Source organism: Gymnoscopelus braueri (genome assembly GCF_963280865.1).
Source record: "Gymnoscopelus braueri genome assembly, chromosome: 15".
In the NCBI taxonomy this organism is placed as follows: Eukaryota; Metazoa; Chordata; class Actinopteri; order Myctophiformes; family Myctophidae; genus Gymnoscopelus; species Gymnoscopelus braueri.
In genome coordinates this window covers 22,361,089-22,375,668 of record NC_137620.1, presented here as the reverse complement: position 1 = coordinate 22,375,668, position 14,580 = coordinate 22,361,089, and the positions used below count along the sequence as shown (strand labels likewise).

At 41.4% G+C, this 14,580-nt stretch overlaps 1 protein-coding gene across 1 annotated transcript in view; it reads right to left on the bottom strand.

Moving 5' to 3' along the window:
* dennd4c (DENN/MADD domain containing 4C) overlaps window positions 1–14,580 on the bottom strand; it is a 66,065-nt gene that overhangs the window by 25,645 nt on the left and 25,840 nt on the right. The window contains exons 2-6 of the mRNA XM_080452031.1: window positions 12,117–12,427; window positions 4,897–5,146; window positions 4,333–4,402; window positions 1,371–1,540; window positions 606–847 (exon numbers count right to left, since the gene is read on the bottom strand). Of these exons, the coding sequence (XP_080308157.1) occupies window positions 606–847; window positions 1,371–1,540; window positions 4,333–4,402; window positions 4,897–5,146; window positions 12,117–12,415 (1,031 nt within the window). The 5' untranslated portion in view covers window positions 12,416–12,427. The remainder of the gene's footprint in view (window positions 1–605; window positions 848–1,370; window positions 1,541–4,332; window positions 4,403–4,896; window positions 5,147–12,116; window positions 12,428–14,580) is intronic.

Sequence of the window (14,580 nt, the reverse complement as noted above, 5' to 3'; positions counted from 1 at the left end):
CTGATTTTTTTTTCTAATTGTAAACCTTTAAAAAATATCTTAAAAAAAAAAAAAGTTTCACATAAAACTACATTCTTTCTTGTTAGGACTAGGAAAAAGGTCCTCACAATGTCTATTTCTCAAATTTTACTATACTTTGGACGTTTGGTCCTCACAAGTCACACACACCTACGTAAATATCCTTTTCATGCACTGACTTGGTGGCTCCAAAGTCCTTTCACATTGTGGCTTTCTTGCTCTAGACAAAATAATCTACCATAGTAAGCAAGTGATGTAATAAACCTGAATGCGACTTCAAAAACCATCCTTACCTGGACCGCTGGTGTAGCGGTCCAGGCATCTAGGCTCTAAAGTAGCCTGACAGCGCGTCGCGGGTTCGAGTCCCGATCCCGACGGCCTTTGCTGCATGTCACTCCCCATCTCTCTCCCCATTTCCTGTCAGACTACTATCGTATCAATAAAGGCATAAATGCCAAAAACAAAATCTTAAAAAGAAAAAAAGAAACATCCTCACAAATGCGTGGTTCTCTCCGGCAAACCAGCTTGTTCAGACATCCTGTCTCAAGTGTTCACATCATTCGTTCAGTCATAGAACGGGTTCTTACTTTTCGATGGGCAGCGGGTGCGGCCCGGAGACGGACAGCTTGTAGAGGAACATGAGGAACTTTTTGAAGGCCTCGAAGAAAGGCCAGCGGGAGAGCACGCAGATGCACTTGTTGGTGTTCACGGGCCGGTTGGGGATCATCTTCTTCTCCACGGTGGTCATCAGACCCAACTGGATCTTCTGCCTCTCGTTCAACAGGTCCACCGGGTAGGGCTCATAGAACTGTATGGCCGCACCGTACACCTGGGCGACAGGCACGGAAACACGTGGACAGACAGGATTGTTAGGGGCTATGGACGATATGGACAAAATAAAATATCACAATATTTTTCACCAAATACCTCAATCTCGATATCGTTATAATATCGTATTGTGACGATAACATAGAGTACTGTATATGTTTATATGCTACGTCTTGTTGTGAGCTTGTAGATCGGCGCCTTTTTTTGGGTGCAATATCTTTACATTTTGAACCATTTTATATAGTTACCGTATATATACAAAGAAAAACGTAAAAAAAAGGCTGAAGTGGTTAAAACCAGGACAAGGCAACAATTATACCATATCACAATATCCAAAATCCCAGACAATATCTAGTATCAGTATATCACGCTACTATAGATACAATATTGATATATTGCCCAGCCCTACAGGATGTGCAGCATTTTATTTGTAATGCATTTTATAAGGGATTTATAATGAAAGAAAAATGCATGGATGTTGGGTTCTTGGCAAGGAAACGAGCCTCCTGGTTGCGGCACTTCACCTTCTCTCCAGAGGAGTTGGTTAAGACAAACGTGGAGAAGACGGGCAGAGGGTCACGTGTGTTCGGTGCCCAACACTCGATCTTGGCGCCCATGGGCAAACAGAACAGAGGTACAGACTCTGACAGAGGGAAGGACTCATAATCATCCTCTGGGTAACGGAAGAGGAGGCCTGGAACGGAGAGATTGAATTGCGAAGTACGGTTTAATAAAATAAGGTAAAAACCAAAATCAGGTAAAAACAAACAAATAATAAAGCAAAGGATGCAAACTTAACTAAAATCAGTGTAAGCTTTCTGATGAATCTTGTTTTCTAATTTCATTGACCCTTCATGTGATGATTTTCTTTTCTAATTTCCTTGACCCTTCATGGGAAAATTACAGAAGTCACGTAAACTTTAAAGCTCCTGACTGTAAGCGTCAGACCAAGCATTATCAAACGCACCCATTCTTTACAACCGCTGCAGCCACACTGGAGGCATCAATTGGACGCGTCAAAACCTGTTGACGCGCCTCTCAGAAATCTGTTATATTTTGAGCCTCACACACACACACAGGCCTTCCAAAATGTGATTATAACGCAGAAAGGCAACCTCTTTTTATTTCTTGACGCACGTCAAGTGTGTCACGGCATTAAGAGGCAGAATACATACTGTAATAGGCCTAGTTACCACAGCGCACATCGAAGGTCAGATTTATTTTCCAATTATCTTCAGAATAACCACCTTGTCAGCATATATATAATCTGTACACATCACTCAGGATAACAGTACTGCAGAGTTCATTAACTTCTGTGTATAGAGGCTTCAAAAGCGTTCTTGTCACTCACAACTGCTAACCAGCTCTTCAAAGTGGTCACAATGGCAAACATGCTGAATAGGAGTGCAGTGAGATCATTTTAAACATTGAAATAATTGCCTGCAGTCGATGGCATAATTTGACTGATCTGTCTTGACCCCTGAGTCTTGACCTTTTTTGAATGTCAGTGAGATGACATTCAAAACAAGACACAAAAACTCAAATCAACAACATGTATGTATGCTTGCACAAGCAACAGGCTTTGCAGGAAGTGCTGTTTGCCTGAGATGAATACGCAGTCAGCTCACAGGAAAAAAGGCTGGCCAAAGATAAAGCCTGTGGGTACGTACAATTTGTATGTGTATTCTACAGTATGTATAAGAATGGGATAAATAACTGTTCCAAAGGCCAGACTGTGGTTCATGGTCAAAACACCCCACATTAGCTCAGAATCAGCTACAATAACATTCTAAATGTAATCATACTGTACACTATTTGCACTTTCCATCAGCAACAATTAAGGGTGACTGCTGTGATGCACTGTTTTCAATGTTCACTGTAATGTTATTGCATTACAGAGTTCTCGACATTTGTGAGGCATTCTACTGTAGTCGTGTTGCTTTGTGAAAATGCCAAATGGTTTCACAATGATGCCGAACGTCATTAGGCATTGAGCAGCTTCTGAGGATTTCAATGGGAGCAAAAATAAATACAACCATGTCATTTGGCAAAACGGCAGCTCTTATCCGTACCTGCACGTCACAGCAAGGCTAATCACAAGAGATAAGCGGACAGCTGTGACTCAGTGCACAAGAAACAGTGGAGAAGAAAAGAAAGCTGACTGAAATAGCAAGATATTATGCAGGAAAACAGTGCTGAAAATGATACAATGAGACAGAGCAAAAAGATTGCCAAACAAAATTCGAGCCTTAGAATTAGGGCTGGCACAATAACCCACGTAATGTGATGCATATCGTGGGGTCAAGCTCATTACCATCAACACCACAATAGTCATTGTTTATTTTTCATCATTGACTTCTGGAGAAGCGGTCACTTCAGCTTTGGGGTGTGTGGGGGGAGGGGGCAGGCCATTATTAATCATATGCGGGATTTATTTTGTGTCCGTCCGATAATTATTAATTATTCATAGACTTAACCAATAACGTTCAACTGAAATATATATAATACACAGATATAAAAGACAAGTAAAAATGGTATATACTGTAGTTACGTTAAATTACAAATGCTTATAGCGAACACTCTTCTCGGAAAATGCCTATAACAGTTGATGCTAGCCAGTTGGCATGACTTAAGTTTCTGAACCAAATGTTATGTTGCCTATTTTGGCACATTTCGGCTTTGAGCCAGGCAAAAAGGGGAAGCTGGCAAAGCAATAGGCCCGTTTGTGGGGGGAAAATATAGTCACCACCGTAAAAAAAAAAATCAAAGCTTTCTCAATACAATGTAGCCTCTTACACTTAAATCCCATTCCCACTTGAAAAAGCTCTTGAGATGAGCATGGGGAGGGAGAGAAACGTGTGTGTGAGTGAGTGCACTGGGTCTAGAGAGCAGAACACGTGTGTGTGTGTGTGTGTGTGTGCAGCAATGTTGGCATAACTGTAAGAGATTAGGTGAGAAAATATATTTTTACACGCATTGAGATGGAGTGTCAAACTATGATGCAAGTTATAATAGTAGCATAACTCCTTTCAGTACGCTGTGCAGAGAGAGAGAGCAGGGGGTTACATTTAATTAAAGTTAAATTAGCTGGTCTGCCAACCTGCATGTGCGCAAGCATTAAGGACTGTACCATTACATTAATCAAACACGGGAACAGGCATATGACAGCACTTAACTGTTAAGGAGGGCAGCATGTGGGAATTACTTTAGGAAAGCCTATACCTGCAATTTATGTTTATTTTTGACCCAGCAATGTAGTGGTATTCCAGTGGAAAAGGCACTTAAAGAGCATTGTATGTCAATCTTCCTGGTTGGTAGTCTTGTGTCAATTGTCAAGTGTTTTTATTTGTTGGGTTGTCACAGCACCAGATGCCAAACAACATTCCTTGCATGAAACTCATACTTGGCAACAGAGTGATTCTCATTTGGATAAATTCAACATGGAAACGAGAAAGCTATCACAGAGAATCTGGCCACAGAACTCACCGGCATTGTAGTTTAGAGAGTTGGACGCAGATACCGATTTCTTGTAACACAGGAACACACTGGAGCCCCACTGGAAAAGTTAAGCACATGATGGATACACAGACACTCTGTCGTTCAATGAAAATATTTTTTGAACCCTGTATAGTAAGTATTTACCAAGAGTAACCAAGTCACCATCATGAAATTGTTAATATTATAATATTCTTGATATAAAAAAAAAAAACTGTACATAAATAGCTAAAATAGCCTGTCTAAAAGCTCACAATGTGTAGATCTGTTATTTTTTGCTATTTGGGGAATTGTTTTGGAAAATGTATGAACATTTCCCCCCCGAAAATTGCCCTAAACGCCAGGTTTAAAGTGGTTAAAAGAACATGGACAATGACATGGAAATGATGGAAACATGACTTTTCTGCTAATTTAATCCAGCTGTTTTTATACAGATGAATGGAAATGATTCTAACGACTATGCATAATAATTACGATTAGCTCAAATAATTGCGATCAGGCGAATATGTGATAATTGTCACAGGCCTAGTAACCGCTAGCTGCATCTCGCCTCACCATGCCACAGTTGAGGTTCTTGTCCACCTTGCAGAAGGTATGTGGAGGAGTCTCGCCCTTGGTGACGATGACACAGATGTCAGTGACGGCCAGGGAATTCTGCGGCTGGACGGGTGGCGCTCGGCGGAAAGTGATGAAGATGCGCTGCGAGTTGGCAGAGCTGTTGTTGACGTTGGCGCAGCGGCCGTACGGCGTGGCCTGGATGACCTCACATCCCTGGATCAGACGCTCTTTGCCCTCATACAGCACACTGACACACACACACGAAAGAGTGTCACGTTTTAGGAGAGACAGACAGAATATATATTTTATATATTTTTTTTATATTTATTTGATTGGATACTAGAGTATAGGATGTGCATGACTGACCAAAATCAAATTGTACTATTCTTGGGACAGATTTTTCCTACACACACACACACACACACACACACACACACACACACACACACACACACACACACACACACACACACACACACACACACACACACACACACACACACACACACACACACACACACACACACACACACACACACACACACACACACACACACACACACACACACAGTCCCTACTAGGGTAAACGCCTTGAATGACCTGAACTGTTTTTCAAGAAGCCCTTGTTAGGGAGTTTCTACGCTATGCAGTGATATAAGATTCATATTGTACATTGTGTGTATATGTATTTGAGTAAAAAGTAAATACTAAAAATATAAATTGGACAGACGGACTAGAAGACTAGTTAGTAGATTGCTTCATCACTGTCCGCTTGAACAGCTATATTAAGAGTAATGCAACATGACGACACATACTATTATATCTGGAAGGGTCACACTGACCAGTCACTGTACTGGTCACTAAAGGTCTCTGATTCAAATAACGACGGGAAGGAGACAGGACATAATATTAGTATATCTCAACATGAATGCTGATGATGGATGCAGGATGCTCATATAATTAAAACACCATGTGATTGGTAGGTGAGAATAGATTTGATTTGTCTGCCTGGACAGGGAAAGAAAGAGGGTATCTAAGCTGCCTGAAACTGAATGAAGTTGCCGCCGCCTGCTCGCTCGCTTGCTTAGATTAGACCTAATGTACTTTGTGCTGAATAAATAGTGAACATGCAGACTAGTCTGTCATCTTTGTTCAAAGTGCCTTACTCCTCGAGAGATTCCACCACACCCTTAAACATAGGATGGAAGACAGTCAATGTTAACAAAACAATGATAACTGTGTTTATGGTCAGCTTAGATTTTGTATCACACACACCATATGCACTCATGTAACTTTTCACCACAAACAAAAATGTTCAAAATCCATGATTTTATTAAAAATCTATTCTTTATTATAATCGATTAGTTCCGATTTGCTGTTGCAGCCCTAAAGAAATTATGAGTAAAAACAAATCACTGTCTGCAACATTGTGTCAACATTGGGATGTGAATGTCATAAGCCTCCACTTAAGAAAAGGGCAAGGTTTATCATTTATGGCCAAGTTTTGAAGGAGAGGGATGCGTTGGTGGTGAAATGAGTGCTCAGGATTACTTGGGGTGCACGCACTGCCAGCAACAGCTGAGGAGAGAAAACTCCCTAGGACTTGAAATGATAACATTGTGAGCCGCCATAGATAAGTAATACGAGGTTCTGTAGCTGTGTGTGAGAGAGAGAGAGAGAGCGAAACAAACAGGAAATACGAAAAAGATATTTATCTCTGTGTGGAAGCAGAGATGACAGATTGCAGGGCAGTGCAAGGTGCTGGCAGCGCTGGCAGAGGAATTGGCTCATGCACGCACACACACACACACACACACACACACACACACACACACACACACACACACACACACACACACACACACACACACACACACACACACACACACACACACACACACACACACACACACACACACACACACACACACACACACACACACAGCGTTCTGAATGTAGGGCTGGCATGATGATGAATGAATTTCATCATGCCAGCCCTGAGTGCCCGTCTGCAGTCACAGTTTTGCTTTGAGGCCACAACAGCACGCCTCTCATTTCTGCAGCAGTTAGGCTAAATTTATACTAGATTTTTAAAAACTTTTCCTATAGAGAGAAAGAGAACGTGACATCACACTGCATTGTTTAAATAGCTTGGAACCTCACAAGATGGTGCCACGTGCCCACTGAGCTCAAAGGAACAGCGGCTCCGGGCGCCATCCTGTGACGTCGTCTCTTTCTCTATACCAGTGGTTCTCAACCTTTTCAGGCCGTGACCCCCCAAAATAATCATATTTGAACTGGGGACCCCCACCCTGACAGGGACTTGGAATTGAGTTGAGGCATTACATTTTGTTTAACTCAGTTCCACAGATAAATATTTTGAAAATAGCAGATCTACAAGCTTGCAGATCGGCTATTATACTTCACCGTCATCTGGGGAGCCCCCAAATATCATGTGGGGACCGCCCTGATATTACCCACAGGTTGAGAACCACGGATCTATACAGTAGTTTTATTTCTATACAGTAATTCTACCTCATACTTAGAACCCCACCCAAAGTGGTTTTCTGTTTGTGGGGAGCCTGTGGTTCATCTGTGGATTCCGTTCACATGTGCGCAGAAGGTGCCCACCATGACCTCAAAAAGCCAAATGTATTCTTTGTCACATAACAGTATTAAGTGTTGAACTTAAGGGGGAACTTAGCCTGTGTGTGCGTTTGTGCTTGACAATGCCTTATCCATCCCACCAATTTGACGGTAAATGGGTTAGGGCTCCAAAGATGATGATAGTTTTCTCAAAAAACATTTTGACTACAATAGCATACTCTAGTCTAAGGGATGTAAAAAATGAAGGAAAAAAAAGCTTTTCACTCCTGTAAATGTATCAGTAAAGATACAATATTGTTCTTCGTTGGAAAAATTGGATCGTACCCAGATACACATTAGATTCCATTAGCTTACGAAATATTTAGCAACTTTCACCCCGGTGTCACAAATGTCCAAACATTGTGTGAGCTTTTTCACTGAATGACACCGTCATACAATTAAGTATCAAACATATGTAAGTCCTCATTCTTGAATGAAAATGACCCCGTCACTGATACAGGCATTTGTACAGTGAAGACAAAACAGGAATCAAAGATAATTGAGATACTCAAAAGCTTGGCTCTGAGCAGTGAGAAATGTATTGCAAGGTGGGTCAGTTTGTGGTCAGCAACACTGCCTTTAGCCAGGGGCTGGTTTTTCCTTTTGAACCTCTTGACTCATCACCCATGCATGTCTGTGAGAACAGACTGCGCACACACACACACACACACACACACACACACACACACACACACACACACACACACACACACGCACACGCACACACACGCACACACACACCCCCCCCCTTCCTGGGGGTAAGCCTATCTCCAACGGATAATGTGAATCAGACATATTTGCGGGCTGACTCATTAAATCTGACATTTTGTCAGTTCTACTCGATGCCTTGGCTCTTCTTCACTTTTAGCTCAAAACCATGTGTCTTTATTTTGATTCAAGAATGATGGTCGTGCCCAGGTCCATTTTTCTTCTTCCTGCAAGGCTAAATTCATGAAAGCAGTCTTCGCAACGTTACTGCTGTCTGCAGCCCAATTTGTCTTGCATGGCTGCAGGGCTCCTGTACTGACCAGTCCCCTACCATCTGCCCAGTGCCAAGGGGTCGTAGCAGTCTTTGGACTGAGACCAGTGAGCCTCCACTCTTTGTTCTTCACTCAACATGTACGCACACAGACTTCCGACATGTAATGTATCCGCGTGAAAGAAAATAACCTGTTGTTGCTGTGAGGTGCGCCGAGGTTCCCCCTGTATGAAATGCAATATAGAATGTTTGACTTGACCTGAAAACAGATCTCAGAGTCCTGTGAATTCCAAAAGGCGGCCAGGAAGTAGACAGTGTCACAGGGGGAGATACAATGCTCCTGTAACTTTGCGCTCTCTAGCGATCGCCGCTCCATTCACTGCAACAGAGCACAGGGTGAACCTAAAGAGGCCAGGAAGACAATTGCCGGCAAAAACTCTTAATTAACGGACGACAAAAGCCCAGCCCAAGTTCCAATGGACACAGTCAATCGTGAAGCGCGGAGGCCCAGGCTAGGAATGTTGGCTTTGCTGGTGGCAAGAGAGTGTAGAATGAATAATTGACACACTGATAGTTTTTCAATCATTCTTTGAGAGGGACATGACAGTGATGGTTATCAAGACAACACCACTGTTGCAACAGGCTGGCCAAAAATATTTACAGACCTTCTAGCCACCTGTACCAAGACTTCTTGTTCAACCAAAACTGGAACAGGTATTCCAAGAACCCCAAAATGCAATAGTTGACAAAGACAGGAAATCAATTTTCTTTTCAAATAAAAAAAATACGTTCCTAGTAGCAATCTAGGCGTAGGCCTTATTTTAACAATGACAACCTGTTTCCAAGAAAGCTTCAACTGAGAAACGGCTGGTGAACTTGAAACTTCTTTTCAACCACCAATATAGGCTGTCCATAAACAATCTTTGCAAGTTTCCAAGTAGGAATCCTTGAATATGCCCCCCACCAACCCAGAGCTCCTGTCAATGAGTGGGCCTGTTCAAGGATTGTGTAATCTCTTCTGAGAAACATGATCTTCTGTTTACACTCTATGCAAGCAGGGCTGCATCAACACATGAGCATTCTACACACACAATTCTATAAACAGAGATACAAACAGTGAGTCTTCACAGGCCTTATAACTAGGGCTGTAACTATCAATTATTTTCTTAGCCATTACTTTTTCGACTAATAGAATAATTGGGAAGCGTGCCTTTAAAATATTTTTAAAATATATTTTTTTGTACATCAACAAATCGATGAACCACTTAAGCCCTTTTTTATACTTTGTCACACAACGGTGTCCTGCACAAATAGGGACAATAGCTGATCTACAAGCTCACAACGCACCGCTGTGAGCTTGTAGATCAACTATTGTCAATAGGGTTTTTTCAACGTGTTTTACCTATAATGACATTGACATGCACAAAATAGTGATAGGCTAATCGATTAATTGATTATTTATGAAAATTATTGATAATCTTTTATAATTGAAAATGAATGAAATCGATTAGTTTGTTAAACTGTTGCACCGTTAGAACTAATTATATCCCAGTATACCACAAATATCCCACCAAATTATGCTGGCTAACATAATGCAATTCATACTGCAGCCCACGTCAATGACATGCTCACACAAAGACGGGAGGGGAAATCCTTTGAGAGGGACCAGCAGAGTGCAGACTTGTGTAACTGGAAACTCCAGTTTGTTGCTAACAGTTGAAATTAAGCTAGGATCTGTCTAGGAAGTGTTGCAACGGTTCTATCACACAGGCTTCCTGGCTAACACCGACGAGGAGCTCTAGACAAAGTCCTAAGTTGTACAGAGAGACGACACAGTTAAGACGGTTGCATCATTGTTATGGCCAAATAAAAAGAACACTGAACATGCTGTTTTATTGGGCCAAATCAAAGGTTGAGTCAGAGTTCTGGATAATTCCCGTAAACTGAATTTGTGTTTCACAGCATAGATGGGAAAAGTGGCCACATCAATGAGCAAAAGCAGACTGCAAATATTTACACAGTAAGCAATAGCTTAGGCCATGATTCAGGAATATGATTGACAAGTAACAGACCACAATGGAAATAAGCTCTCAAGCTTTTGTGTTTTATCCCTTTGACAGATATGTACAAATACTGTATATGGTCATTATATGCACGTTTGTCAATAAAGATTTCAACATCAAAGTAAATCTGTGTCCCTGTTAGGGCTGACCACTCATAGTCGATTAATCGATCAGTTTGGTCTTGACCAAAACTTTGTCAGTTGAATGATTAAAAAAAAAAAATGCTCTTTTGCATGCACATGGTATTTGTAAACTCTATATAAACCTTTAATTCTTCCAGTCTATAATTGTGAAATCAACATCAGAATGTTGATTTTTCAATAGCCAGTGGCCATTGTGAAATCAGAATGTTCATCAGAAACATCAGAATGCTCATTTCTATAGTCAAGGACATATTATGATTCACTGGGTAAATGTCCACCCAACACTCCCTTTGACAAACATTGTTCTTCTGCCACACAAGTTACTTTTATTACAACTAAATCAGACCTAACCCTAGCATGCAGTATTTAGTGGCATTAACATAGCATGCCTCAGGCAGGGGATCTGGATAGAGAGATTGAAATGTATTGTTATGGTTTACAGGTTTTAATGGGGCTATGGAAGGATATGTTTCATCTCCACTCTAAAGGTTTACCCAGCCAGCTCTGAAATAAAACACTTCTCCACACATGGCCTCGTTTTAGACTAAGGTTGCATGTCAAGCATCACAAAAACTTGCTGGATTTCAACTTCTGTGCCACCCAAGGAGTTCCCAACAGACGGCGGGTTACATCATCACAAAGTAATCAATAGTGACGCCAGCAGCCGTCCAATGACACAACTCACAGCTGCGACCCAAAGCCTTTCACACACATGCACATCCAACTGAAAACGTACTGTTTTCTACTTTGTTGTACGACGACATCGCAGACAGAATATAGCCGATCTATAAGCTCACTCCACAACTCGCTGTGAGCTTATAGATAGGCTAATTTCGGACTGCGACATTGTCGTGCCACGGAGCATAAATTAAAAGGTAGGGTAAGTGATATCTTTTCTGGTTGAAACTTGAAACAAAAAGTGTTTTGGTTTAAATGTTAAAGCTCTATATTGTGATAGTAGTCATTGCTATATGGATTGTTTGTTCAGTAACAGAGGTCTCCCCGTCTCTCCAGTTCTATACTAAACAGAAAATACATTTTCAGGTGGGTTTCAGCCAATCAGGAGAGAGTTCACATTAATCAGCTGAAATTTGTGCTCCAGTTCCAATTTTGTCTGCTCATTTCTTTGTGTCATCACTTACAAATTCAATTGTTTATCCTGTATTCTGTGTGAGTTCTCTCTACTGATTGGATAGAATTGGTATCCCGACCTGGCTGAAAAGTTTTCTGTTTATTATAAAGCTGGAGAGACAGAGCGACTCCTGTAACTGAACAAACACTCTAGTCTAATGAGTACTATGAGAATATAGAGCTATTTGACACTTATTTTAACAAATAAATATCACTTACCCTAGTACCCTACGTTTAAGCAATAGACTCACTCACCCGATGTCAATGAGTGGGGCCTTCCCTCGACCCCTCTTATAGCACAGGAAGAGCTCGGGGCTCTTGAGGCTGCCATGGTTGAGGTTGGCCTGCTGGCCACTGTAGGTGCTCTCAATACAGGTGAAACCCTCGGGTACCGTCTCGCCCGCCGACTTGTTGATTACAGCCAGGTCTGTGATGGCGCCCTTTGGACCGCTGGACTTGGTCTCAGACAGGTCCTGCTCCAGGGGCTTGGACTTGTCCGTCAGCCCGGCCACCACAAAGTAGTCGGTCACACGGTGACCCTTGTCCTCGATCATGGCTGGGCGTGCCTGCGTGGGAAATAAAGAAGGTTAAGGTAAGAATAATCGGCACGCAGTGATGTCCATATAAAAGCCTGGTGGAAGAAAGGGTTTGGGATATAAAGTAGATGCCTTCTGTTATTACAATCAAACATTTGGTATGGTTGTCTAGTTGGAAATCTAGCCTTCCCTTGCAACTCTGCAGACCTTCCCGTCCATACATGTAGGTCTGTATCACATAGTATTAGCACTTAACACTGAGAGCATACTGGGACCATGGCCACCAATGAGAACACTGACATGGTAATAAAAGTGCAACCACTGCGCTGCGATTGTTCTCTTTCTCAACCCTGGACTGGACCAAACATGCAAACACACACAGAATGCCTAATGATAATTATGTGTACAGCAGTAGGCGAGTTCTTAAAGACGGTTACACCACCAAGAAGCAAATAAACTAAGGAATGAATGACTGGGGGTCTTGTCCAGGGACACTTTTGTCATTGTATAGAACCACACCATTCCAAATGAAGACACACTGAGAGTTAAGGCTTTTGGTGGCTAAGGAGATGAGAGGCAAAACAGCAGAGCCTTGAGGAATGCATGAAAATGTCATTGTGAGCATAAATCAAGACACACAAGTCTAAAAAAAAAAAAAAAAGCACTCCCGTAAGTAGGAAATTCCATGTACCGCCTTTCTTTCCATGGGGAGAAAAGTTACAATACAAAACTTCTAGATTAAATTTAAAATATGTCCCAGCAAGGGGGACTTTAAAATGACTTCAAAAGGAGAAATTCAAAACACAACATGTACCTAATTAGAATAGAAATTTTATAAATGCATACACAAAAGCTGATGGATTCAAGTTATGAGTTTCAGTGCATCAATGTAGAAAGGAGGCTTCTATTCTCATTTCCCTTTTGAAACACTGAGAACTGGTGGGGGGGAAATTGTTTGCACACTTGTAAAATGTACCAACTTGAAAGACTTGGAGAAAGGAAGGCAATGACTCAGTTAAGTACTATCTTTACAGTAACTGCCACAATTTAGGGTTGGCTTCAGTATAATAATTGCACCCATTTGCTCTTTGCATGAAAAATTACAAATAAATCGATTCATCTTATGCCTGCCAGGTTAAGTGAGTTCTCAAGTAAACCTGGGTTCAATTTGCTGGAGGGGATAGAAGGAAATCCATGCCATTGCTTTTGAGCAGAGCCCCCCCCCCCCTCCCCAGTCATTCATTTTTATCACCGGTGGGGAAATATTTGATCTCTGCTTTTGGTGCATTTCCTTTTGGGTAATGTAGCCTGTCTGATAAGTTTGCTATGCATGTTTTAAAACATATCTTAAAACACATGAACCCAGGTGTTCCTATTTTGGGAAAACATTCACATTTTGTAAAAATGTCAAATGTGGGTTTTTGTATATAAAAAAAGGCGAAAATAGCAGCTCTACAAGCTCACAAAGCATCATGATGCAACATGTACTTTTCATCTTAAGGAGGTTAAGAAAATTCCACCCTATATATCCATATCTATGTATAACGCACTGACTTTTTTTGTCTTTTTAATGTTGCTCTTTTTTATCTAAGCACCTTAACGTCCATAAGTATATCATGCACAGTATAAGTATATATCATGCACAGTATATACATTGCTGCTATGCTCAGGCACCTTAGTTTTTATTATCTCAGGTACTTTGTAAATATGTAGATAACTTGTCTGGCCTTCCGTTGTTCTCTTGTTTTGATCTCCTTCCCACTTGCCCCCCACCCCTCTTCTTCTCCCCCCCCCCCCCTCTTCTTTCTTTGGATTAACGTTGCGATGGGAATGATGTACAAAAACGAATTTCACCCACTTTTTTACCTTGTAAACCTGTGATGTGACAATAAAACTGATTCTGATTCTGATATATATTATTATTTATTTATTTTTACATAAAAAAGGCAGCAAAAGAATTGAAGTTGCACATCATGAGTGTGACATGTGGGCTTTATGGGACGTCTTTGATAGTGGAAGCCCATCATTCATACCCGGTGTAGCACGGCACAAAGAAAACATGTCCTGCTGTCCAAGAAAAACACTCGGCTGTTTGAGGACACGTCAAAAGAGACACACAGGGGGAAAATGGATGTGTAAGAAGAAAGAAGAAAGCAAACATCCATATCCCCCTTCAAAGAGCT